Source organism: Pithys albifrons, chromosome 5 (genome assembly GCF_047495875.1).
Source record: "Pithys albifrons albifrons isolate INPA30051 chromosome 5, PitAlb_v1, whole genome shotgun sequence".
Classification (NCBI taxonomy): domain Eukaryota; kingdom Metazoa; phylum Chordata; class Aves; order Passeriformes; family Thamnophilidae; genus Pithys; species Pithys albifrons.
Window position 1 is genome coordinate 74,334,993 of NC_092462.1, and position 24,353 is coordinate 74,359,345.

The 24,353-nt window shown below is 44.3% G+C and overlaps 1 protein-coding gene across 1 annotated transcript in view; it reads right to left on the reverse strand.

The window, feature by feature from the left end:
* Positions 1–24,094, reverse strand: part of LOC139672662 (dynein axonemal assembly factor 9-like) — a 47,876-nt gene extending 23,782 nt beyond the window's left edge. Inside the window, 15 exon segments of the mRNA XM_071557108.1 lie at positions 898–1,044; positions 3,776–3,882; positions 8,366–8,462; positions 9,218–9,268; positions 10,790–10,860; positions 11,578–11,689; positions 12,127–12,172; positions 12,611–12,655; positions 12,917–12,993; positions 13,362–13,449; positions 16,497–16,545; positions 17,296–17,377; positions 19,640–19,775; positions 23,459–23,715; positions 23,810–24,094. Coding sequence (XP_071413209.1) covers positions 898–1,044; positions 3,776–3,882; positions 8,366–8,462; positions 9,218–9,268; positions 10,790–10,860; positions 11,578–11,689; positions 12,127–12,172; positions 12,611–12,655; positions 12,917–12,993; positions 13,362–13,449; positions 16,497–16,545; positions 17,296–17,377; positions 19,640–19,775; positions 23,459–23,715; positions 23,810–24,094 — 1,650 coding nt within the window.
* Between the last annotated feature and the right edge of the window lie 259 nt (positions 24,095–24,353).

Consider the following 24,353-nt stretch of genomic DNA (forward strand, 5'->3'; position numbering starts at 1 on the left):
GGAGGCCATGGATGGAAGCACTGGGGGAACAATGAGGGTGGAGAAGGGACCGGAGCACAAGAGCTGTGGAGAGAGACTGAGGGAGCTGGGGGTGTTCAGCCTGGAGAAGAGGAGGCTCAGAGGTGACCTCAGCACTGTCTGGAACTGCCTGAAGGGAAGTTCTGGACAGGTGGGGGTTGGTCTCTTCTCCCAGGCACTCAGCAATAGGACAAGGGGGCACGATGGGCTCAAGCTCTGCCAGGGGAAATTGAAGTTGGAGAGCAGAAAAAACTTCTTTGCAGAGAGAGTGCTCAGGCACTGGAATGGGCTGCCCAGAGAGGGGGTGGATTCCCCATCCCTGGAGGTTTTTCAACTGAGATTGGCCGTGGCACTGAGTGCCATGATCTGGTAAAGGGAGTGGAGTTGGACCAAGGGTTGGACTTGATGATCTTGGAGGTCTTTTCCAACCCAATCCATTCTATCATTCTATTATCAAACTCCACAGCACCATCAGCCCCAGAAAGCCACACAGAACTCAAGTTTCTCACACAGGTCCTGGGAGCAGGAGCCATGAAGGGCTAGGAAGGATCACTCTACAAGGCAGATGGCACAGGTCACACAGAGAAACAGAGTTTCTGGTTGGGAGACACTCTGGTGATCTGAAAGCTGTGGATTTTATACTGATTCTACGATGAAAAGGTGTTGTTTGTGAAGACTGATGAAAGAAAAACCTTGAACTTTTCTTTAACTACTCATCAGGCAACAAGCTTTAGCAGCTCAACTTCTTTGAGAGACAAAGCCCTTCTCTCCAAACTCAGTGAATACAGACCCCACCAAACTCACCCCCGTGTCTCACCCCAAACACACACAGGAATTGTGTGGTTTCCCCCCACCCAAATCAATCTTCTTGTCCTTTACCTGTGAGTAAAAAGCTTTATAAATCTTCCTTTTGGGGAAAAGTGCAATCATCAAGAAGTTGTTCTGGGTATGGAATTCAATGTGTAGGTGAGGGAGCAGGGAAGTTTTTAAGTCTATGGAAAGAACAGCAACAACACTGTTGGAATCCTGGAAGAGGAAGAAACAGGACAAGTTGTAATTAACAGTTTTTGAGAGTGAAAAAGGCTTAACACATGAAATAGGAGAGATGGGAAGTGCTCCAGCCATGGCCAGGCATAAAGACCTGAGCATTCCATCATTTCCATGGCACAGGGATGGAGCAGAAGGGTCAGCTGGAGCCACCCCTCTTTCTCTGCAGCTACTGGAGATTATACAAACATCTGAGATGGTTCAAAGCACCCAAGTTTTGTCTTGTATTGAAAAGAAAAGCCTGCATTTTAGTATCTTCTCTTCTTCCCCCACCAAAAACTAGACCTCTCCTCTGTTAATGCTTCACAACAAACTTTTCTTCATCTCCCCCCACTCGTCTCTGCCACAGAACCACATGACGAATGAATTAAATGCCACCTAAAAATCCTGGAATTTTGGGGCCACTGCAAACTTTTTGTGCTCTGGAGTTTCTGACCTGAAAGGAACCACCTGAACAAGACACAACTCTCAGGCCTGTCATTCCCAGTGCAGTTCACTGGCATGGTGGGAAGTGTCCTGTTTCTCTCAGATTGTTTAATGAGCACAAATTCTACCAAATTCCTTGGTTTTCCCCCTGAATTGTCTTCACTACAGGATACTGAAGCCCCCAGGTTGGGTCTCCCTCCCAAACACTGATCTCAGGTTGTCCAATTTTGTTTTGTTAACCCTGAGCCTCGGGTTGTTTGGTTGTTTTTGTTTTGTTTTCTCCAGATTAGATGTCCCATCCCTGGAAGTATTTAGGCCAGGCTGGACAGGGCTTGGAGCACCCTGGGCTGGTGGGAGGTGTCCCTGCCATGCCAGGGATGGAATGGAATGAGTTTTAAGTCCCTTCCAACCCAAACCAGCCTGGGATTCTGGGATTCTAAGACAGTTTAATTGAGAGAGGAAAGTTGGTTGTCTTTTGTTGCAACCCCAAAGTTCTGCTTGTTTGGGTTCAATCGAGGTTTTTTAGCTACTTTAATGTCTCAACGTACTAAATCTTGAGAAGAAAAAACTCAAGTTGGGAAACTGTTACATAAGAATTTCTATAAATTCAGAGACATTTGTAAACAGAATCTTTATCCTGTGGTGACTGAGGGATTAATTACAAAAATAATCCTCTCAAAGTCATTGAGGTGACTGAAGAACACACAAAAAATATTCTCCTAAAACAGAACAATTTCTGCCAGGAAAAAAATGGCTTTTGGAACAGAATCCACAGATCCTGCAGGACTCTGCAGGATGGCTCAGAGATTTCCTGGGAAGTGGCTAAAAGGCCAACTCATCCATGCTAAAATCTGCATGTGAAGTGTCCAACAAATGTGCTCCTCTTCCTGGAAAACAGTTGGGGTTCCACAAACTGAAAAAGCTGCAGAGCAGCAGCAACAACCCCCATGGCCATGATTAAGAACATCCAGGGCCAAGCCTTGCAAGATGTTGGGAAATCTAAATATTACTTGGGAATATTTGTTGATGAATGGCCCAAATCCACCCTGCCCTCTGTGCTCTCCATGTCCAGGAGGATTTCAGGACTTCAGGAGCAGCTCAGTGCCCAGTTCTCAGCACGTGTTGAAGTACAAAATACCCAGAGATTTTCAAGTTGAAAAGCAGCACATGGTGACAGAACTGCTGAGAAACTGCACTTGGTATCTTTTATTTTAAGCCCAGCCTTAAATTGTCTTTCCTTTTCCCATCCATATTGTTGCAGTGGCCCTCGGAAAAAGCAAATAACAATCCCCCTGCTCCTCCTGTCACTTGTGAGTAGTTCAAACCTCCCCAAGTCAGCAGGACAGTGACACTCCCCCTGTCAAGGCTCACTCAGAATCTGGCACTGGTTCCAGGGGGATGGCCCAGCCCCAGGAATAGCAACTTCCATCTAAGTGAGAGTCTTGACTCAAACAATAGAAAGAAGGTCAGTGTTAAAATAGCTGCTTAAATACAAGGGGCATGGCCAAGAAAAGGCAGCCAAAGTTGGACTCTCTGTGCTGTTGTGTTTGCACCTCAGCAGAGTCACACTCTGAGGGGGATTTTACTGCTGAAATCCCACATTTCTGCTGGAGGGCACTGCACAAATGGGCAATGCTGGACCTGAACACAAGGGAAACGAAAGGAAAGTGATTTTCACAGGGTTGAGGAAGCAGTAACCAACCCAGTCTTGAGTGTTGTGTTCAGTGCTGGGCCCCTCAGGTCAGGAAAATCTTGAGGGGCTGGAGCAGTGCCAGAGAAGAGCAACGAGGCTGGAGAAGGGACTGGATGTGGCACTGAGTGGGACAGAGAATCCACCATGTCTTGATCCAACCCTACTGTGATCATCAGCCCAGGGCACAGAGTGCCAGAGTGATCACAGTGGGGTTGGATCAAGGGTTGGACTTGATGATCTCAGAGGTTTCTTCCAACCCAAGTGAGAAGAGAAGAGCAACGAGGCTGGAGAAGGGACTGGAGCACAAGTGCTGTGGAGAGAGGCTGAGGGAGCTGGGGGTGTTTAGCCTGGAGAAGAGGAGGCTCAGAGGTGACCTCAGCACTGTCTGGAACTGCCTCAAGGGAAGTTCTGGCCAGGTGCGGGTTGGTCTCTTCTCCCAGGCACTCAGCAATAGGACAAGGGGGCACGATGGGCTCAAGCTCTGCCAGGGGAAATTGAAGATGGAGAGCAGGAAAAAATTGTGTCAGGACTCTGCAGAATTACTGTTAAAAAGTTGATTAAAATTCTATGGCACTAAAACCAGACAAACACTCACCCATCATAGAGGGAGATGGAGTTCATGTGGCTCTTGGGGATGGAAATGCTGCCGTGGTGGGGGTGAGCAAAGAGGATCCCATCAGAGAAGAAGTGCAGTTTGCCTGGAATTGAATAAAAAAGAACTGCATTAGTTGTACATCAACATTCCTGCTGATGCCATGGAATGATGGAAACAAATTCATGTTCTTGCAGGATTTGCTTACACTGAACAAGCAGTAAATTTGGGGGAGATTTGGAGGAGTATGTGGAGCACAACCATTCCATCCCCCTGGATCTCACCATCCTGGAATCACAACACAACTGCACTGCACTCCCTGGAGCCACTTCCCATCAATATTTTAGAGTGTCTTTTTTTCTCTAAAAGCCCCAAAAATTCCATTCTGTTGAATTTCGAACTTCCAGAAATACAAAAGTGACAATGCAAGAACTCGGGAAAAGCTCAAATCCAAAATAGGGGAAAATTTAAACAACGAACAAATTGTTGAAGTGGAAAATTTAAACACTGTTTTGATTTGATTTAAAGGAAAACCTTAAGTTAAAAATTGAATTTGACATTAAAATTAACTGGGAATTTGCATTAAATTTAACATTTCGTTTTAAACTTTAACAAATTAAATTGTCCACTTAAACATTATAGAAAGGTTTAAAGTTTCCACTTAAACATTAGAATAACGCTTCAATTTTCCACTTAAACATTAGAAAAATCCTTAAATATTCCACTTAAACATTAGAAAAATGTTTCATTTTTTCACTTAAACATTATAACAAGGTGTAAAGTTTCCACTTAAACAGTATAAAAATGTTTAAATTTACCACTTAAACATCAGAAAAATGCTGAAATATTTCACTTAAACATTATAACAATTTTAAAATTTTCCACTTAAACATTAGAAAAATGTTAAAATTTTCCACTTAAACATCAGAAAAATGCTGAAATATTTCACTTAAACATTCAAAAAATGCTTAAATATTCCACTTAAAAATTATAAAAATGTTAAAGTTTTCCACTTAAATGCTTAAATTTTCCACTTAAACTTTATGCCAAGGTTTAAATTTTCCAGTTACACTTTATAACAACTTTTAAAGTTTCCACTTAAACACTATAAAAATGTTTAATTTTTTCCCTTAAACATCAGAAAAATGCTTAAATATTCCACTTAAACATTAGAAAAAGGTTAAAATTTTCCATCTAAACATTAGAAAAAAGCTTAAATATTCCACTTAAACATTAGAAAAAAGTTTAATTTTTCCACTTAAACATTATAACAAAGTGTAAAGTTTCCACTTAAAAAGTATAAAAAAGTTTGAATTTTCCACTTAAACATCAGAAAAATGCTTAAATAATTCACTTAAACATTAGAAAAATGTTAAAATTTTCCACCTAAACATTAGAAAAATGTTTAAATTTTCCACTTAGAAATTAGAAAAATGTGAAAATTTTCCACTTAAATGCTTAAATATTCCACTTAAACTTTATACCAAGGTTTAAACTTGCCACTTACACATTATAACAAGATTTAAAGTTTCCATTTAAACAGTACAAAAATGCTTAAATATTTCACTTAAACATTAGAAAAATGTTAAAATTTTCCACCTAAACATTAGAAAAATGCTTGAATATTCCACTTAAAAATTAGAAAAATGTTAAAATTTTCCACTTAAATGCTTAAATATTCCACTTAAACATTGTAACAGTGTTTAAATCATCCATTTAACTATTTATAACATTTAAATCTTGGTTCTTAACAAACCTGCATGGACGAGAGGAGCTGGAAAATGAGACACAGCAAGGCTGGGTGGGATAATGGATTAAAATAATTCCATTAAAGTGACAGAAAGTGGCATCAGCAAAGAGCCAGTTTGTGCCAGGACAGAAAGCCCTGGGCAGGTGTGAGGGCAGGGGCTGCCAGCTGGACCCCTGCTCTGAAAAAGCAGCACCACATGGAATCATAAATGGATTGGGTTGGAAAAGACCTCTGAGATCAGCAAGTCCAACTCCATGCCCTGGGCTGGTGATCACAGTGGGGTTGGATCAAGACATGGTGGATTCTCACTCAGTGCCACATCCACAGAATCACAGAATGGATTGGGTTGGAAAAGACCTCCAAGATCATCAAGTCCAACCCTTGGTCCAACTCCACTCCCTTTACCAGATCATGGCACTCAGTGCCACGGCCAAGCTCAGCTGAAAAACCTCCAGGGATGGGGAATCCACCCCCTCTCTGGGCAGCCCATTCCAATGCCTGAGCACTCTCTCTGCAAAGAAGTTTTTTCTGCTCTCCAACTTCAATTTCCCCTGGCAGAGCTTGAGCCCATCGTGCCCCCTTGTCCTATTGCTGAGTGCCTGGGAGAAGAGACCAACCCCCAACATCCCACACAGGGCACTCTGTGAGGCAGCAAAAGGGGAAGGCTCAGTATTTTCTTTAAAGAAACAACTAAACCAAAAATCAGGTTTTACTCAGAATTGCATTTCAAGACAATCGAAGTCACCAAAAGACGTGGCTGGAAATGCCTGCACAGCCCCCCCGGACAAGAAGAGATAATAAAGGATTATTAAGATCTTCAAAATTGTTCAGTAATAATGTTTTGTTTTAATAAAAGTGGCTTTGTGGTGACAGAGGGCAGGGCTAGGTGGGATATTGCAAGGAATTGCTAGCTGGGAGGGTGGGCAGGCCCTAGCACAGGTTGGGCAGAGAAGCTGTGGCTGCCCCATCCCTGGGAGTGTCTAAGGCCAGGTTGGACAGGGCTTGGAGCACCCTGGGCTGGTGGGAGGTGTCCTTGCCCATTGCAGGGACTTGGAAAGGACGTGAAATGATCCATTCCCACCAAAACCATTCAAGGGTTCCAAGCACCTTTTGCACTGCAGAGCTGTCACCTCAGCAGAGCCCAGATCTGACCACAACAAAAAGGGAACAAGAGCGACTTCATTTCCACTCCACACCCATGAAAATCCTTCACTCACTCACTCCTTCACTCCCAGGCACTCAGCAATAGGACAAGGGGGCACGATGGGCTCAAGCTCTGCCAGGGGAAATTGAAGTTGGAGAGCAGAAAAAAATTCTTTGCAGAGAGAGTGCTCAGGCATTGGAATGGGCTGCCCAGAGAGGGGGTGGATTCCCCAACCCTGGAGGTTTTTCAACTAGATTGGCTGTGGCACTGAGTGCCATGATCTGGTAAAGGGACTGGAGTTGGACCAAGGGTTGGACTTGATGATCTGGGAGGTCTTTTCCAACACAATCCATTCTAGGATTCTAAGTGGCACATAATGGTGCTTGTACCACTCTCCAGCACAAAACCTATTACAAAATTTCACTGCACAAACCTCCCCAAAAAAGGGGGAAATTAAATTGCTCCACTGGGGCATGAACAGGAGGTTTTAACAGAGCCAAAAATAGGTCCATTCTGTAGTTATTTGCTGAGTGAACCACAGCAGAACAGCTGAATTCCATATCCTGCATTAAAAAAATTGCTTTAAAATCTGATCAATTAGAGCAAAAGAAGATCCCCCTCTGTGACAGTTTTTTTTTTTAATTGACAGCTGCTTTTTAATTGACAACTGCTTTTTAATTACCTTGTACATCATTTATCTCAACACTACAGAGCATAATTATAAATGTGGAGATTCCCCTCTAAAGATCATCAACTTATAGTGAAACTTAATGTCAGATATTCCTGACTTCCTGCTGCACTGAGACACATCTGTATATTAGAATATAAAATTATTATACCTTTAAAAGGATCTATTGGTTCAAGGCACGTGAGGGATTGAGGGAAAACCCTCCTACCAAATTATCTTTAGTTGCATTAATGGGATATTTGTGTCCCAAAGTCCTTGAAGGAAAAGGCACCAGAAGAAAAGGACTGATCCAAGATTCCTGTGAGTAGTTTTGTGTCAGGAAGCAGGAACTGCACTGAAACCCAAACCAAACAGTTCTGTAACAGCTGAGCTCCTGTGCTGAGATGCACCAATTCCTGAAGGAAATGACAGTGGGAAAAATGGGAGCAGCACCCTCAGCTGCAGGAGGGGTTTGGAAGGAGCAGAGAGGAGGCTGTAAATGAGTCTGTGACATCCCCTCCTACACCACAGGCAGTTTGAAGGACACATTTGCCTTCATTTCTGGAGCTGGAAGTCCAACAATGCCCAATTTTTCCAATCTCATGTTCATACAGGCACGGAAATGGCAGGAAATGTCTGGCACATCATCTCCTAAGGACAGAAACAACCACTCTGTGCATGTTTTGAACATTAATTAGGAAAAAAAAACATCTCCCAGGTCTGTAAAACTTCACTGTCCATCAGGGAAGAACCCCAGGTGATTCCAGAGGAAGCCCAAGAGGAATCAGGAGTTTTAAATATTTAATTCTCAGGATCAGAAGTTTCAAACAGACCTTGGGGACAGACACAACAAGGCATGGAATTTAACAGGAAAAAGTTGTAAAAGCAAATGTAAAGAAAGCTTAAGATGATGGCACAGTTTGACTCACCACAAGTGTGAATCCCAGAAACTCTCTCTCCATGTTTAAAAAAACAAAACAACACCAAAAGAATTAAAAACACAGGGAAAAAGCCCAAGCAGTTCTCACCTTCTGCAGGCACAGCCTGTGCATTGCTGGAGCTGCTGGAGCAGAGATACACCCCATTCCCTCCGGTGAGTAAAGTGCCCAGGAAAGAACTGTCCTCCTAAACAGGAACAAACAAACAGCAACATCACAGGTTGGCTCAAGGACTGACCCAGGCAAGAACGTTTTCTTGTGGTTTTGATTCAGGAGAAAAGGTTTTATTTTTAAACAGCACCCACCAGGATTTTAAAAGGAGAGTTTAACCCTGCCTGGACACAGCAGGCCCAGGGGAAGGATGATTTCCAAAAGCCTTCCCTCCATTTTGGCTTTGGGATGTTCCAAGCCATTGTCACAGCCACAAGGCAGAGCTTTTTGTTTGCAGTTTGTCCATCCACTGAGCTGAGAGTGTATTACAGGGAAATAAATCTCCTCTTAATGAACATTCCTGGGAACCACAAATTCAACCACAAATGTGAAACTCATGAGATTTCAGATGTTCCCAGACTCCAAATTCCCCTTTTTCAGAGTGTTTTCCTTCAGACATTTAGCGGGGTAATTAAGTTAAAAGAAAGTTGCATGTAGAGTTGTGGCGGTTTTGCAAACACAAGAACTCCTCCAGGAGTGATGTTTAGTGAGACTTCCTTGAACTTGTGGGTTTCTTAGGGCTCTTTTTGCTCTTGGGTTTTGTCATTCTTTGAAATAAAACCCTCCAACTTTTACATACAATATAGTTTTTGTAGGAAAAAGTTTGAAAGGGTAGAACAGGCAAGAGGTGTAGGAGAGAAATAACACACATGATGAAGGACAGTTTGGTAGGAGCTCAGGTTTTTTGAATACTGGTTCATGAAATGTTTAAACAAAAAGGTTTGATTTTACCTCCAAAACCTGCTGTGTCTTTTCAGAGAGTTTCACATCACTGTCTTCAACCTGTAGCCAGAAAGAGTTTCCATATGTATTGTGATTTATGTACCAAAAAAACCAAGTCTAACGTTGAATAAAACAAGTTATATAAAGCCAGCCTAATGTTCCATGAAAAGCATTAAGGAGATTTTGAGGCAAACAAGAACCTCAGGTCCCTGAGGTGGATCAGCCCAGGTTTCTGCTCTTAATGTTGTGTTACCGTGGGACCAAAAGAGCTCCTTGCAGCACATTCTGCCCGTTCAATGGTTTTACAGACTAAAATACTCTTGTAGAGACAGAAAGTAGTGCAGCACATCCAGCCTTTATTTTGTATTGCTGCTAAATCATGGACTGCCCAAGGGCAGAGTGTTCCTGAGCTTAACTAAATCCATTGGAATTCTACCCCTAACACAGTGCAGAGCATGAGAGGTCTGCAGTCAGAGCTGGCTTCCTGCTGGGGTGATCTGAACTGCCTCACAACCAGCAGGGTTTGCAGGAGTTCCCCTGTGTGCTTGTACAGGTCTGCACACAGCTGTGGTGGCCAAGAAGGCCAAGGGGATCCTGGCCTGGATCCAAACTAGCGTGGCCAGCAGGCCCAGAGCAGTGACCCTTCCCCTGGACTCTGCCTTGGGGAGCCCACACCTTGAGTGTTGTGTTCAGTTCTGGGCCCCTCAGCTCAGGAAAGATCTTGAGGTGCTGGAGCGGGGCCAGAGAAGAGCAACGAGGCTGGAGAAGGGACTGGATGTGGCACTGAGTGTCCTCTTAAACACCTCCAGGGACAGAGAATCCACCATGTCTTGATCCACAGAGTGCCCTGGGCTGGTGATCACAGTGGGGTTGGATCAAGGGTTGGATTTGATAATCTCAGAGGTCTCTTCCAACCCAAGTAAGAAGAGAAGAGCAACGAGGCTGGAGAAGGGACCGGAGCACAAGAGCTGTGGGGAGAGGCTGAGGGAGCTGGGGGTGTTTAGCCTGGAGAAGAGGAGGCTCAGAGGTGACCTCAGCACTGTCTGGAACTCCCTGAGGGGAAGTTCTGGACAGGTGGGGGTTGGTCTCTTCTCCCAGGCACTCAGCAATAGGACAAGGGGGCATGATGGGCTCAAGCTCTGCCAGGGGAAATTGAAGTTGGAGAGCAGAAAAAAATTCTTTGCAGAGAGAGCGCTCAGGCATTGGAATGGGCTGCCCAGAGAGGGGGTGGATTCCCCATCCCTGGAGGTTTTTCAGCTGAGCTTGGCCATGGCACTGAGTGCCATGATCTGGTAAAGGGATTGGAGTTGGACCAAGGCTTGGACTTGATGATCTTGGAGGTCTTTTCCAACCCAATCCATTCTATAATTCTATGAAAAATGATATAAAACTTGTGTCAGGGATGGACCCAGAGCCTGTTCCCACTTGGCAGCTTCTCACTCCACATCCAGACTCAAAAATGAGGATATATTAAGACATTAACAGCCTGTCTCCATGTGCAGGTCCTGCACTTTCCCCAGTCAGTGTCCCTGGTGGGGCTGGAGCTGTGTGTGTGCACAATTCCAGGGGTGTGGGACTCACCAGCCAGGACATGAATCTCGGGATTCCCGCGGTCAGGACAACGTGGCTGCTCTCCGGGGTGATGCTGCCATCTGCAGGGAACCGGCGGGAAGCAAAGCAGGACAGCCATGAAAACACCTCCAGGAGCACCAAACCCAACCTCAGACCTCTTCCCACCATGCCCACTGAGCCCTAATTCCACCCACGTACTCCAGACTGTCCATAAGTTGCTTTTAAGTTGAAATTTCTTTAGGAAATATGAAAACACTCTGGCTGCTCCCAGGCACTCAGCAATAGGACAAGGGGGCACGATGGGCTCAAGCTCTGCCAGGGGAAATTGAAGTTGGAGAGCAGAAAAAACTTCTTTGCAGAGAGAGTGCTCAGGCATTGGAATGGGCTGCCCAGAGAGGGGGTGGATTCCCCATCCCTGGAGGTTTTTCAGCTGAGCTTGGCTGTGGCACTGAGTGCCATGATCTGGTAAAGGGAGTGGAGTTGGACCAAGGATTGGACTTGATGATCTGGGAGGTCTTTTCCAACCCAATCCATTCTATGAGTCTATAATTGTTTTAAGGAGTTATGAGTGTTAAAGTGAAGCTTTCACAGCAGAGCAACTCCCACTCTCCTTGTGCTGCTGCACAATTCCAGAGAAACTTTGATTTATTCTGATCTTGGTGTGGCCTCTTCCTTTGCTCTCCCTCCCACCAAAAGTGTTTCAAACCCACCATGGGAAGAGCAACAACATCCACTGGGATGCCAACCAAAGCCAACAGCAGAATGAGAACACTGGTGCTGGAATTTAAAACACTCACCTTTTTCTCTGACTTGTATCTGTGATGTCAGGAAGGACTCTGAGAACACAACAGAGCCCAAACATCCTCTGCCTGTGAGCAGGTCTGGAATGTCAAACACCATCATGGACACCTGGAGCCACCCCAGAGGGGGAGGGAGGGAAGAGAAGGCACAACTTGGAGCATTTCAAGTGAAACAGCAAAATCTGCATGTTTTGAACACTCTACACAACCACTTCTATAGAGGCCTGAGATCACAAAACAATGTTTTATTCCAAATTAGATGGTCTGGCAATAGTAAAACTGTTTCAGCATCTGAAATCCCTTTCATGTCTCCCCTTCACACTTGTGTTCACAAAGATCTCAGCATGACCCAGAAAAAAATGCCACTTGAGCTCTATTTTAAGAAGAAGAAGAAGAAGAAGAAGAAGAAGAAGAAGAAGAAGAAGAAGAAGAAGAAGAAGAAGAAGAAGAAGAAGAAGAAGAAGAAGAAGAAGAAGAAGACTATAACAACTATAATAATGGCAACAGCAATAATAATTATCATAATCACAATAATTGCTTACTCACCGTTTTGATCAAACTCAGGCTATCCTCATTATCTAATGGGGTAATTCTAGAAGAATAAGAATTAAATATTTAAAACTCAGATCATTTTCAGTGACTCCAAAGCAGCCAAAAAAATGCAATTTCATTTTAAAATAAGCTCTTATTCCTGTAGGCCATTTCAATCACGCAGTGTGGGGATTAAAAGGCACAAGTCTGTGATCGCAACTAAGTTTAAGGCATATTTTTAAAAGGAAACTCTTGATGAGCTCATAGTTTTCTACTCATTAACAGTTAATAAAATTGGTCTGCCCAGGTTTTTTTTTTATTTTCTTTGCTGTTTTTAAGATTCCACAGAATGACAGACATGAAATCATTCAACTATCTCATGTCTTGTATGAAATAATCAACTATAAGGTTTTATCAGAGTTCCAGGGGAAGAAAAATAAATTTATTATGGTATAAAAGCACTAATTAATAACACGAAGTGCAAGACAGTGATACAAACCTTCCATGATTGTTCACAGCCTGAATTTGGAAAGCGATTTTGGAGCTGCAGAACAGAAATTACACTGGTGAAAAATGTGGTTTAAACTCCTTCTACACATGAAAAATAGGCAGGAACATTTAAAGCAAAGTAACTGCTGAAGGGATTGAAGAAGTAGGAAAAGGCAATGATAATAATTATTTTGAAATTATGACTGTATGATGACGTGTTGGGCAGTCAGTTTAAAATTAATATTTGAGATATTTTTCCCCCAAAGAAGCCAATCCCCTGAGAGAGGAGATCAACCAACACCTGTGAAACACCCACCGTAGATCAGATTTCAGCTGTGCCAAGCCAAGGCTGTCCAACCCAGCCAGGAGCACCTGCTCTGCCACCATCTTGGCCTGCAAAGAGCAAATGGAGAATAAATCAAACACCCTTTCCCTCCCTTTCCAAATCCCAGCACCTCCAAGAGCACCAAACAACAGACCAAAACTACACAGGAACACACTGATGCACCAGGCTAAAATCTGTCCTACCCCAGAGTTTATTTTCCTTCCTGTGAGGTCAGGAAAATCGATGAAAGATGGAGAAACAATTGGAGATGGGTAACAGTGTGAAATAACAGAGTTGGTTGGAGGCCACAGGCTGAATTTGGTGTTATTCACACGAAACACTGAATTATCTTGGGTTTAATTTCAGTCTGCCTGTCCTGGCACACTGTGAGCAATGCCAGTCAAAGGGACAGAGGGACAATGGGGGCTTCATTTACCTTGGATTCAGTGGAAGTTTTAGCATAGCACTCAATGGCAGCAAGCACAGCCTCTACAACAGCAGAATAGATTTGGGACAACAGCGTACTGAAGAGAGAGACAAACACAGCATTTACTACACACGCACAGGTGACTCCTCCTCTCTCTAAAGCAGCATTTCTGCTCCCTTTGTGCAAAGCCCTTAATCAGGAAGGGGACCTTGTTCAAGGAAGGGGAGAAGTGGCTTTATAATTAAGCTTTTAGGCTAAGAAAATTGAATTAGGGCAAGGAAATTGCTGGAATTAGAGAATATTTTGGGAGGATACCTCGTGAGACAAATGTACCCCTGCTCAGTCAGGAATAAAAAATATGATTTGGTGTTGACTCTTGCTGAAGTTGTGATAAGAATCACATCCCACTGTTTTAGAGAGCCCAAATAAATGCAGTCAGTATCCCTGGAATCAGCCCTGGAAAGCCAGCACAGACAGTGCCCTCGAGATCATCTGTCACTGATGAGCTGCCCAAGGGAGGACAATTCTGATGATCTGGCACAGCCAGGCTGGGAGAGCTGGGGGGGCCACCTGGAGAAGAGAAGGCTCCAGGGACACCTGAGAACCCCTGGCAGGGCCTGAAGGGGCTCCAGGAGAGCTGGAGAGGGACTGGGGACAAGGCCTGGAGGGACAGGACACAGGGAATGGCTTCCCACTGCCAGAGGGCAGGGTTGGATGGGATATTGGGAAGGAATTCTTCCTTATGAGAGTGGTGAGGCCATGGAATAAATTTCCCAGAGAAGCTGTGGCTGCCCCATCCCTGGGAGTGTCCAAGGCCAGGCTGGACAGGGCTTGGAGCAACCTGGGCTGGTGGGAGGTGTCCCTGCCCATGGCAGGGGTGGCACTGGATCATCTTTAACGTCCCTTCCAACCCAAACCATGCCATGATTCCATGACATCCACATCACATCTTAGAACTATAGACTCATAGAATAGATTGGGTTGGAAAAGGCCTCCCAGATCATCAAGCCTAACCCTTGGTCCAACTCCAGTCCCTTTACCAGATCATGGCACTCAGTGCCATGGCCAATCTCAGTTGAAAAACCTCCAGGGATGGGGAATCCACCCCTCTCTGGGCAGCCCATTCCAATGCCTGAGCACTCTCTCTGCAAAGAAGTTTTTGCTGCTCTCCAACTTCAATTTCCCCTGGCAGAGCTTGAGCTCGTGCCCCCTTGTCCTATTGCTGAGTGCCTTAGTCCTGTTCCCTTCTTTAAAGGGAACTGAAAATAACTGCACAGAAATAAACCAAAATTGGTGAAGCCCCAAGTGACTTTCAGTTTTTATATATGTACACCTCCAGAGCAAATGGGAAAACAACACCTGTGCCTAAGCAAGAAACATCAGCCTCTGTTTTCCTGCTAAACTGGGACTAATTGATCAAAAAGTCCTAGTGCTCCAAAGTTTAACTCCTGTCATTCCTCCTCTGCCCCTACTGGAAGTCGAGGGAGGGGAGGAAAGAGAAGGATACAGCAACTAAGCCAATGCAAAGCATTCCTGAAGGATGGAAATGCAGCACCTGCAGCTCCCAAAGTGGCCCAACATGGAGGGACCTCAAAATGCCCCAGAGCTTGACTGGGAGCATCCCCAACAGCAGCAAGTGAGCTTAGAATGGAACTTCTTGCCACTTTTTCAGGTTTATTCCATTTAATTTTATGTACTAACACATGCAGGTAATGTATTTTCTGTACACTCTGTACAAAAAATGCTTCTAATTTTTCCTAACTCTGCAACCACTCCTATTTTCCCCTCAAATTCCCATAAATATTTGCAATAAAACCCCTCAGTGGGCTGTGCTTTGCATTAATCATGAACAGTCAGTATTACTGTTTCAGTGCAGTTACTTTACTCTTCTTACTACCTTAAAAGTTTAACACAACAATGCAAAACACAGAATGGCAAAAAATATAAAACTATGAAGTTTATCTCAGTTTATCCTTAGAGTTACAGTCAGTTTATGCACTCTGGGCTGCAGTTGTGCTCCCTAAATACAGCCAAACTCAGACTGAAGATTATTTTATTTCACTTTTGATTTCATTGGAAAATATTGACAAATTTAATAAGCAGTTACAGGACTCAACTGCAAACCAAGACTGAAATTCTGAGATGAGGTTTGCCCAAAAAGCTCATTATGCTGCTGTTGTTGAACCTGGATTAACTGATCCAATCCAAAGATGCTTCCAGGAAAAAGACTTTCTTTTAAAGATACTGATTTTACCAACTGGCCCTGATTGTTCAGAACTTCTCCTCCTCTTGATTAGGAATGGATTTAGTACAAAGTCTTCCAGAGGTAGGACAAGAAGTGCTTGAGCAGAACACACGTACAAAGAAAAACCACCTGCTGGATTTCAGTTTACTGTTCAACAGACAAATCCTCTGCTCAGGTGCAGCAACTCCAGTTTCATGGCTTTGAGAACAGCAAAAAAGTTACCAAAAGTCAACAGGACTTGGTGTTAAAGTACTGACACATCTTTATTTCTTGCCCATGGGTCGTGCAGGTTTGCAGAAGCAAAACCAAGTTCCAGAAATGATCCCAACTAACAAGGAGGACAAAATCCCCAGGGAAGGGTCTGGTTTATCAGGAGCAAAGCACTTTGTCTGTGCTCCTACAGCTGGGCAGGATCCACACCATGCAGAGAACTGGACAGGGATAAACAGCCTCATTTTACAAGGTTAAAATGCTTTGCAGCTTCTCAACTAAAAATTAACTTTTAGTTCCTTCAACACAGTGAATTATTCTGAATGTGTGACTGCTCCCTGTTGGCATTTCACTATAAATCTTACACATGATCAAACTGCTCTAAAAATCACTTTTCCTTCTGTCTGTGGATGATGCTCCCATTTAGTTTGAGATCCTTTCCCCCTTGGTATATATGAAGTACCTTTAAAAATGACTCATGTAACTATTAGGATTTTTTTATCAAAACTTACTAATATTTTAGTAGAAGGGATGTCACACTGTGCTCACTGAAACCCTCCCTGAGCACTTTGCCTTTGAAACCCTCTCACATGCAGATTATTCTTGATAAAAATGGGTCTCCGCAAATGCCAACAGCCACTAAAAGCAGGTTAGGGAGAGAGAGAAGAGCTAAAGGGTAACACAAAAACCTGGCAGCTTATACTTGGTCAGCTGGGTTGTGCATCTCATTGTCGTTTCCTGTGGAAAACACAACAAGGGTTGGTTGAAGCACTTGGAGAACATTTTTGCTGCACATTTTGCAGGATTTTTTCCAGGATTTTATGTCACTGCAGGGCAGAAATACAGCAAATCCATCCCTAATTCCAACCCTCCAAACACTTTCTTTTCAGCTGTTTTTGAACTGGTTATGGTTTCAAGATAAACAGTAACTGACTTTATCCCTGGACTCTTGCAGGTATTTAAAATAGGTAAGAAAATGATTTTTTAAAACTGCTTTTACTGGTTTTATTTGGGAAGACAGTTGTCCTAACCCAGCCTATTGGGCCCAAACTAGAGGAGAAAGGAAATCTGAAAAATTTTTAAAATAAAATTTAAAAAATTAAAAATGTTGCAAGTGGTTACCAGGAACAAGCCTGGGTTAAACTATAACAGAGTGAAATAATTTCCTTTGTTCTTTTGCAATTCCTCAATTATCTGAGGATAATAAATAGTTTGAACCACTGTATTTTTGGAGACTTTTTCCCAGCAACCTGTATGGAACATGGACTGAAATATTAATTGCAGAAGGTCTGCGAGTCAGATGTGACAGATTTTCTGTGTCACACTCACATCTGACAGGTTTTATCCAAGAAATCTGCATTTCCCACAGAACCACACAGTGTCCACCACTCCTGATGCTCATAAAAGAATCACAGCCAGCTTTTAATTGCTACAAATGTAAAAATCATCAAAAGAGACAAAGTGCCTTGATAGTTTTAATGTACTCACCCAGGAAAGGGACGTGAGTGGTTCCAAAAAAGTAGGTCCTTGAACAAGCCAGAGGTCCCTTTGGAGACACCCACTGCACTACCTGGTGGGCAGTATGAATGAGACACAGAAAGGCATCAGCAAAGCACAATGGGGCAATAATTAACAACAAGTTAATTAGTCCTCTAAGCACTGACATGCTACAGGAGTTTACAACACACACGGAACTAGAGGTTGAAAAAGCAACTTACGTTTTCAAAGGTCTAGTTCACTTTTGACTTGACCTGAATGGCTGAAAGGCTTGGGAAGGAAAATGAGCTCTGACTCATGTTTTCAACTTCCTATTCAACTGCTCTTTCCATGCAGAGGAAAGTGGGTCAGGTCCCCATAACTGGGGTCTTATTTACTCTTTTCATGACACCCTATTAAAACAGTATCACCTGTACCTGTAAATAAACCACCTTTTTAAGAACAGCAACAGGATCTGAGGACAACAGATGGAGCAAGTACATCAGAATAAAATTGTACCTGCACTTGGAAGGGTATGAAATGGTCTCAAGGTTATCAGGGGAGGGAAAGACAAAGTTGGAAGTGTTTTTAGAGAGAGTGTTAGAGCAGCACATGGAGGATGAGATTCACCAGGATGTTACAACAATCCTTTCTCAGGCTCTGATGTGGCCAGAACACCCACATCCATCCATCCATCCCTCCATCCATCCCTGCAACATCTGCACATGGAATGTCATGGTGGACTCAACCCCTCACTCATCTTTGCACTCCACAATGGTCTGGACTCTGCCACACCTCTCTGGACTCCATCTGGACTCAGCCACACACATGTGGACGCATGGCCTGGACTCAACCACACCCACGTGGACTCAACTTGGACTCAGCCACACCCGTGTGGACTCAACCTGGATTCAACCACACCCATGTGGACTCATGGCCTGGACTCAACCACACCTCTCTGGACTCCATCTGGACTCAGCCACATCCTTCTGGACACAACCTGGACTCAACCAAAATCATGTGGACATGACCTGGACTCAACCACAGCCCTCTGGAGTCAACCTGGACTCAATCATGCCCATGTGGACTCGCCCTTGATTCAACCACACCCCTCTGGACTTGACCTGGCCTCAGCCACACCCATGTGGACTTGGCCTGGACTCAGCTACATCCATGTAGACTCAACCTGAACTCAACCACACCCTTCTGGACATGACCTGGACTCAACCACATCCTTCTGGACACAACCTGGACTCAGCCATACCCACGTGGACTCCATCTGGAATCAACCACTCCCATGTGGACTTGACCTGAACTCAACCACACCTCTCTGGACACGACCTGGTCTAAGCCACATCCAAGTGGACTCATGGCCTGGACTCAACCACACCCCTCTGGACTCAACCTGGACTCAACCCCACCCTTCTGGACTCAACCTGGACTCAACCACATCCATGTGGACTCAACCTGGACTCAACCACATCCATGTGGACTCAACCACACCTCTCTGGATATGACCTGGACTCAACCACACCTCTCTGGACTCCATCTGGACTCAACCACGTCCTTCTAGACATGACCTGGACTCATCCACACCCCTCTGGCCTCCATGTGGCCTCAGGCACACCCCTCTGGCCTCGCCCCCCTCGGTGCCCCCGGGGCGGGCAGGGGGTGCCGGGGTGCCCACACTCTACCTCTGCTCTGTCGCTGCCCAATGCCCTCACGGCCCCTGCGCCACCAGGAGCCTCATCACACCTTTACAAACTAAGCTTTCACTTGGAAATAGAAACAAGTTAATCTTTACATCTTGGACATTCTTGAAACACCACAGAGAGTTTCACACTTTTATCATCAGCTGCTGAAGGACAAGCTGGAATTTGGGTAAGTGGAAAAATCCTGTGTCTATCCACAAAATTGTCTTCTATTAGGAAAAAAAAAGTGTCTTTTCATTTCTTTTGTAAGGAATGGCTAAGAAAAGCTGATTAAAATATAATCTCTGTGTCAGAATTGAATACATTATAGGAGGTTTTCACTTCATGACTAGGACAGATGTCCCCACAAACAGCATTTCCCTCTCCCCCACCACACACAAAAAAAGTATTGTATTTTTACAGGAAATAAATTATTTTAACTCATTCAGCAGTCCCTCATTAAGCACCCAGTATTTTAACTTGAAAGAAGAAATAAAAAGGAAATTTGTTGTCTAAACTGACTAATTGTTAAGCTAATATTTTTTATGCTATGAAGAATTAGGCAATTAACTCATGGCAGGTAAGCACAAAAAATACCCGAAGCAAAAAGAGAAAATCTTCCCCCAAAAAGCTTCATATCTCAGGTAACTCCCCAAAAGCCTTACCATGTGCTTGGCAGTGCTTCCACCAAGGCCAGTGTTCCGAACAAGGTGTCCTTCTGATGGGAAATTGATGTTGCCAGAGTTGAGGTTGTCCTTGGTGGAGTGGCTGCCAAAGAGGACAAAGGGCAGCCGGCTGGGGCTGGGGAGGGAGGAGAAAATCACCACCAAAATACTGGCAGGAAACTTCAAAATAACCATAAAATCCAAGTTTCCAACTCTGATGGACTGAATTTTGCTAAGGCTGCACATAGGTCCCCACTGCAAAGACCAAGCTCCAAAGAAACATCTACTTGCATTGAAAAGGTGGTAATTTCTTCCAAGTACAAGAACATTTCTCAAGGCTGTCCCTAAATGATATTAGAAGGATTTTTTTCTCTTAAAAGCAAATTGCCTTGAAAAGCTGATTAGGTTTAAATTTACCATCTTGAAAAACCCTGAAATGACTGTCTTCAAAATAAACAAAACTATTTTGGGTTTAGTTCTAGCTTTGGTCCCAAGACTCAGCTGGAGATGTCAAGGGTTTGCTTGTCATTATTTCAATGTAAACAATAAGGGCACTGAACTCCACTGGTCTATTCTAAATAATCTGCAGGGGCATTAAAGAAGCTAAAAAACCTTGATTTAATTCAGAAGAGCAGAACTTTGGGGCTTCAACACAAGACAAACAACCTTTCTCTTTTAATTACAACTGTCAGAGAATCCCAGACAGGTTTGGGTTGGAAAGGACATTGAAGACCATCCCATGGGCAGGGACACCTTCCACTATTCCAGATTACTCCAATTCCTGTCCAGCCTGGCCTTGGACACTTCCAGTGATAGAAGAAGGAGAAAATGGATCACATTAAGAATGCAAAAAGTGTACAGCTTCTGTCACAATTATATTGTATATTTAAGAACTACAGCATTAAATCCTGTGAAAATTTGACTTATCCTTGCAGGAATAACCTTTGCATTTGTTCTTTTTCCATAGGCACAAAATGAGATGTGATCCCAAAAGGAATTATAGCTGATGCATTATGGCATCAGGGATATTGGAATAACATGTTGAGGTTCACAGAGAATTGTTGCTGACCTGGCCTAGTGGAGACTGCACACACCAATGTGATGTAAAGCAAATCCCAAGTTTATTCAAAAACACAGGTATATATGACCTCAAGTGACCCCGCCCCAGGTGCGGTGGTCTGACTCCAATTGGTTGAGGCTGGAAACATGTCCTTTTAAGGAAACATGTCCTTTTAAGGTGAAAACGAAACCTGTAAGGTGGTCTTCCAGACCCACCTGAATTAGAGGCTGCAACATCTCCCCCTTTTGTTTCAAAGAACAAAGCAAAAATGCAAACAACATAATACACATCATGCATATTGCAACTTGAACAGAAAGGCTGAAAATTTTTAAAAATTGAGAAATAACATTTTGAAAGTCTTAAATTTTGCTAATTCAAGACTTAACAGGGTATTTTGCGGGTTACACATCCCTACCTCCCCCTCTCTTTTCAAAATAGACTTTTGGAAGGAGGTACAGTAACCTTTGTAAACTAACACAAACTAATACATGACTAAGACATGGATGTTTGGAATTTGAAAACTTACAACTAGTGCAAAACAAGGAACTTTTCTTTCACGCGTGAAATTGTGGTCTTTCCTGTGCAGTCGTCACTGCACAAACCACTGTAAACAAACTACAAATTTTATTAAATTCTGTGCATAGTGTCCAAGAGTGCAGAGTGACTTAACTTAGCAAAGAAGCAAGTTCAGTCCAGCTGAACTAAATCTCCTTATGTTCAAGGTCCATTCTCAGAACTTCTGTGTGGCCACTACAGAGGTTTGAGAGTGAAGCTTTGATTTTTAGTCCTTATACACTCTTGGTAAAGCAGTAAACAAGTGTGAATTCACAGAGGAAATTCACAAAGGCTAAACATAACCAACACTGAAAGAGAGGAAGTACTGATGATCTTACGCTCTCTAGAAAATGTTCAGCAGCTTAGGGGGGCAGGTATCCTTACCCCTGCAGCCTGCTGGGCAACTTGACAGTGCAATAAGCTTAAAACTGCACTTTAACTGAAAGTTAACAGAATTTTAAAATATAGGCTAAACAACATGGTAACTTGAACTGGACTGTTCTTGTTTGATTGGACAGTCAATGACTAGTCCTAGGCTACTACTGCTTGTGGTTGTGGTTGCCATATGGGGAAGGCAGCATGGCTCCAGTTTCCATGAGATATTCGACTGGCTGCGCCCCATGGCTTGCAGCCCCTCTGGTTTTTTGGAGGTCCAGCTCCCCACCCCATGTTTGTTAGAGGAGTACCATCCTTTTTATATTTAGAATGACAATCTTGGGTTTTGTGACCAAGTCTGTGACAACGGTTACATTCTCCAGTGAAGCTTTGAGTTCTGCTATATTTTGGTTGTGCTGGACTAGATTTTGTTGTTAAATTCCAGAGTCTTTTCTCCCTTTTTTGGGTGGATTGTTTGGTTCTGTGGAACATATTCCTTTAAACTCATCACATTGGTAACCATGAATCATCAACAAGAATCTTAGGGCTTCTCTGTTTTGTAATACTGCTTGTTCTATCCTATCAGCATCTGTTGAGAAATCATTAAGCATTTTGGCAATGATGTTTAGTTGTTCTTGCACCCAGTAGTTAAGCATTTGCACTAAACCTAATGCTCTGTCTACACCAACTGGGGAAAAAACTGCTGCTAGCAAATTTCCCGTATCACTCCAATGTTCTATGGTGTTTTCCTCAGCTTGAGGACTAGACCACTTAACATGCTTTTGTATTGATTGTGTAAATTTGGTCAGCTGGCCTAAGTAACAAGGTCCACTTTTTACCTGGGCAGGTATTCCAGGCCATGCTCTATTACCACAAATTAAGAAATATCCAGGAGGCAACGCTCTTCTCTGGTTACCTTTTGTGTGAACCAATCTTGTTTTGGGGTAACTTGTATTTTGTGAACCAATAACATTCCAACACCAACTGCTATTGGTGTAACTCTTATTATGAGGAGTGACATCTGTGTTTCCCACAGGAAAATATTGCTGTGACCAGTGTTTGCTTGACCATTCAGATACACTAGAATGCACAGGGTGAAATTCAACACATGACTCATTTCCAGGGAGAGCTCCTGCTAACCTTAGCTCTTGTGGATCCCTCTCTAAGGAAGTATTCAATTGCCATATGATGTCTGCTATGGTTTCTCCAGTACCACTGCAGGACACTTTTGCTTCCTCAATACCAAAAGGAATGAAATCTTTGATGTTATGATAAAGTATTCCTATAAGGCACACTTTGTTTGGTTCTCCTGCTTTAACCATGTTATCTGAGCAGATATTTTTTAGATTTGCTTGTTGAGAAAGCATTATCCATACATTTTGATTAGTAACAGCAACAAGACAAGTTACAAATGCAAGAGATACACTTAGATACTCTCTGGATTTAACTACCCTTTGAATTATGGTGGCTAGATGCTTTTCATCTGGCTTCACCATAGCTGTGAAGGCTTCTGAAATGGTCTTTTGAGTTACCAGAGGCTTCCCTGTTCTAGGAAGGTTAGAAAAGACAGCTAAAGCAGCATTTTTGGATGTTTCAAATCCCTTTTTTACTACATCGTGATTCCCATCTCCCCCCAGCATGTCCCAAACAGAGGCTTCTTTTTCTTTTGCTCTCCACTCTGGGATACAGCCAGTGGGTGTGGCTGTCGGTGATGGAGGCTGCAGGTACCAGGTTGCCGGCGCAGGGGCAGTCTCTACCGGCGCGGGGGGTTCCAGTGCCGGTGTTGGCAGCTGCGGGCAGCGTGAGGCTATCGGGGAGAGGGTCCCCACTGGTGCTGCAGCGCTTGTGTTCTGCGCGGCCAGCGCTGACGCTTGCGCTGTGAATGGCACGCAGTGAAGGTAACGCTCAGGGGGAGCTCCGGTGGCTCCGCTCCACTGTGGAGGAGTCTCTCCCCTCTCCATGACGTAGTCAATCCACGCAGGAGGTGGTTGGGGTGGTGCGGGAACTGATCCACCCCCGGAGCGGGTGAATTCAGAGCCGACCCCGGCCCCCGCAGGCTGCGGCGGACCCGCGCCTGGCGCATGCGCTGTGATTGGCAGGCAGTAGGGAGGGGGGTTGGGCGGTCCTGGCGCCTTGTGGTAAGGGCGCGCCGTTCTTTTGTTTGATTTCGCGGGCTTTGCCATCACGTGGTCTCTTTGTTTTCCTGGCCACGCGGTTATGCCAGGCTGCTGTAGCCCTGTTGGAATGTCTGCCTCAACAGTCTCCTGCCGCAACGGAGCAACTCCGGTGTACCCACGGGGCGGCGGGGAGCGCGGCGGTGGGGCGACCTTAGCCCCGAGGTACCCGTGGGGCATTGGCGGCGGCGGTGGCGGACCCGGCGCCGAAGGTGGATGGACGGGGAAGAGAAACTCCACGGGGTTTGTCCCCCCCTCCACATGTCTCTCTCGGCTGAGGGCATTCCCCATCGCGCCTTCTCGGAGTTAGGATTTAAAAAAAACTCACTCACGGTTTGGTTTTCTGCGGCGTGTCTCGTGGGGTTCCAAGGTTGCTGCTGAGGTCCGGCCGCTTCTACAGCGGCAGCGGCAGCAGGCGGCATTCGCTGTACATAGGCTGTTTCTTGGTAGTTGTAAGGCGGTGCAAAGACGACTTCTTGGCTTTTCGCGGTGACAAACGGCGTTGAAAAGCTTTGATCCCATGGTTGCTGTGGTCTTGCTGGGTTTTCCG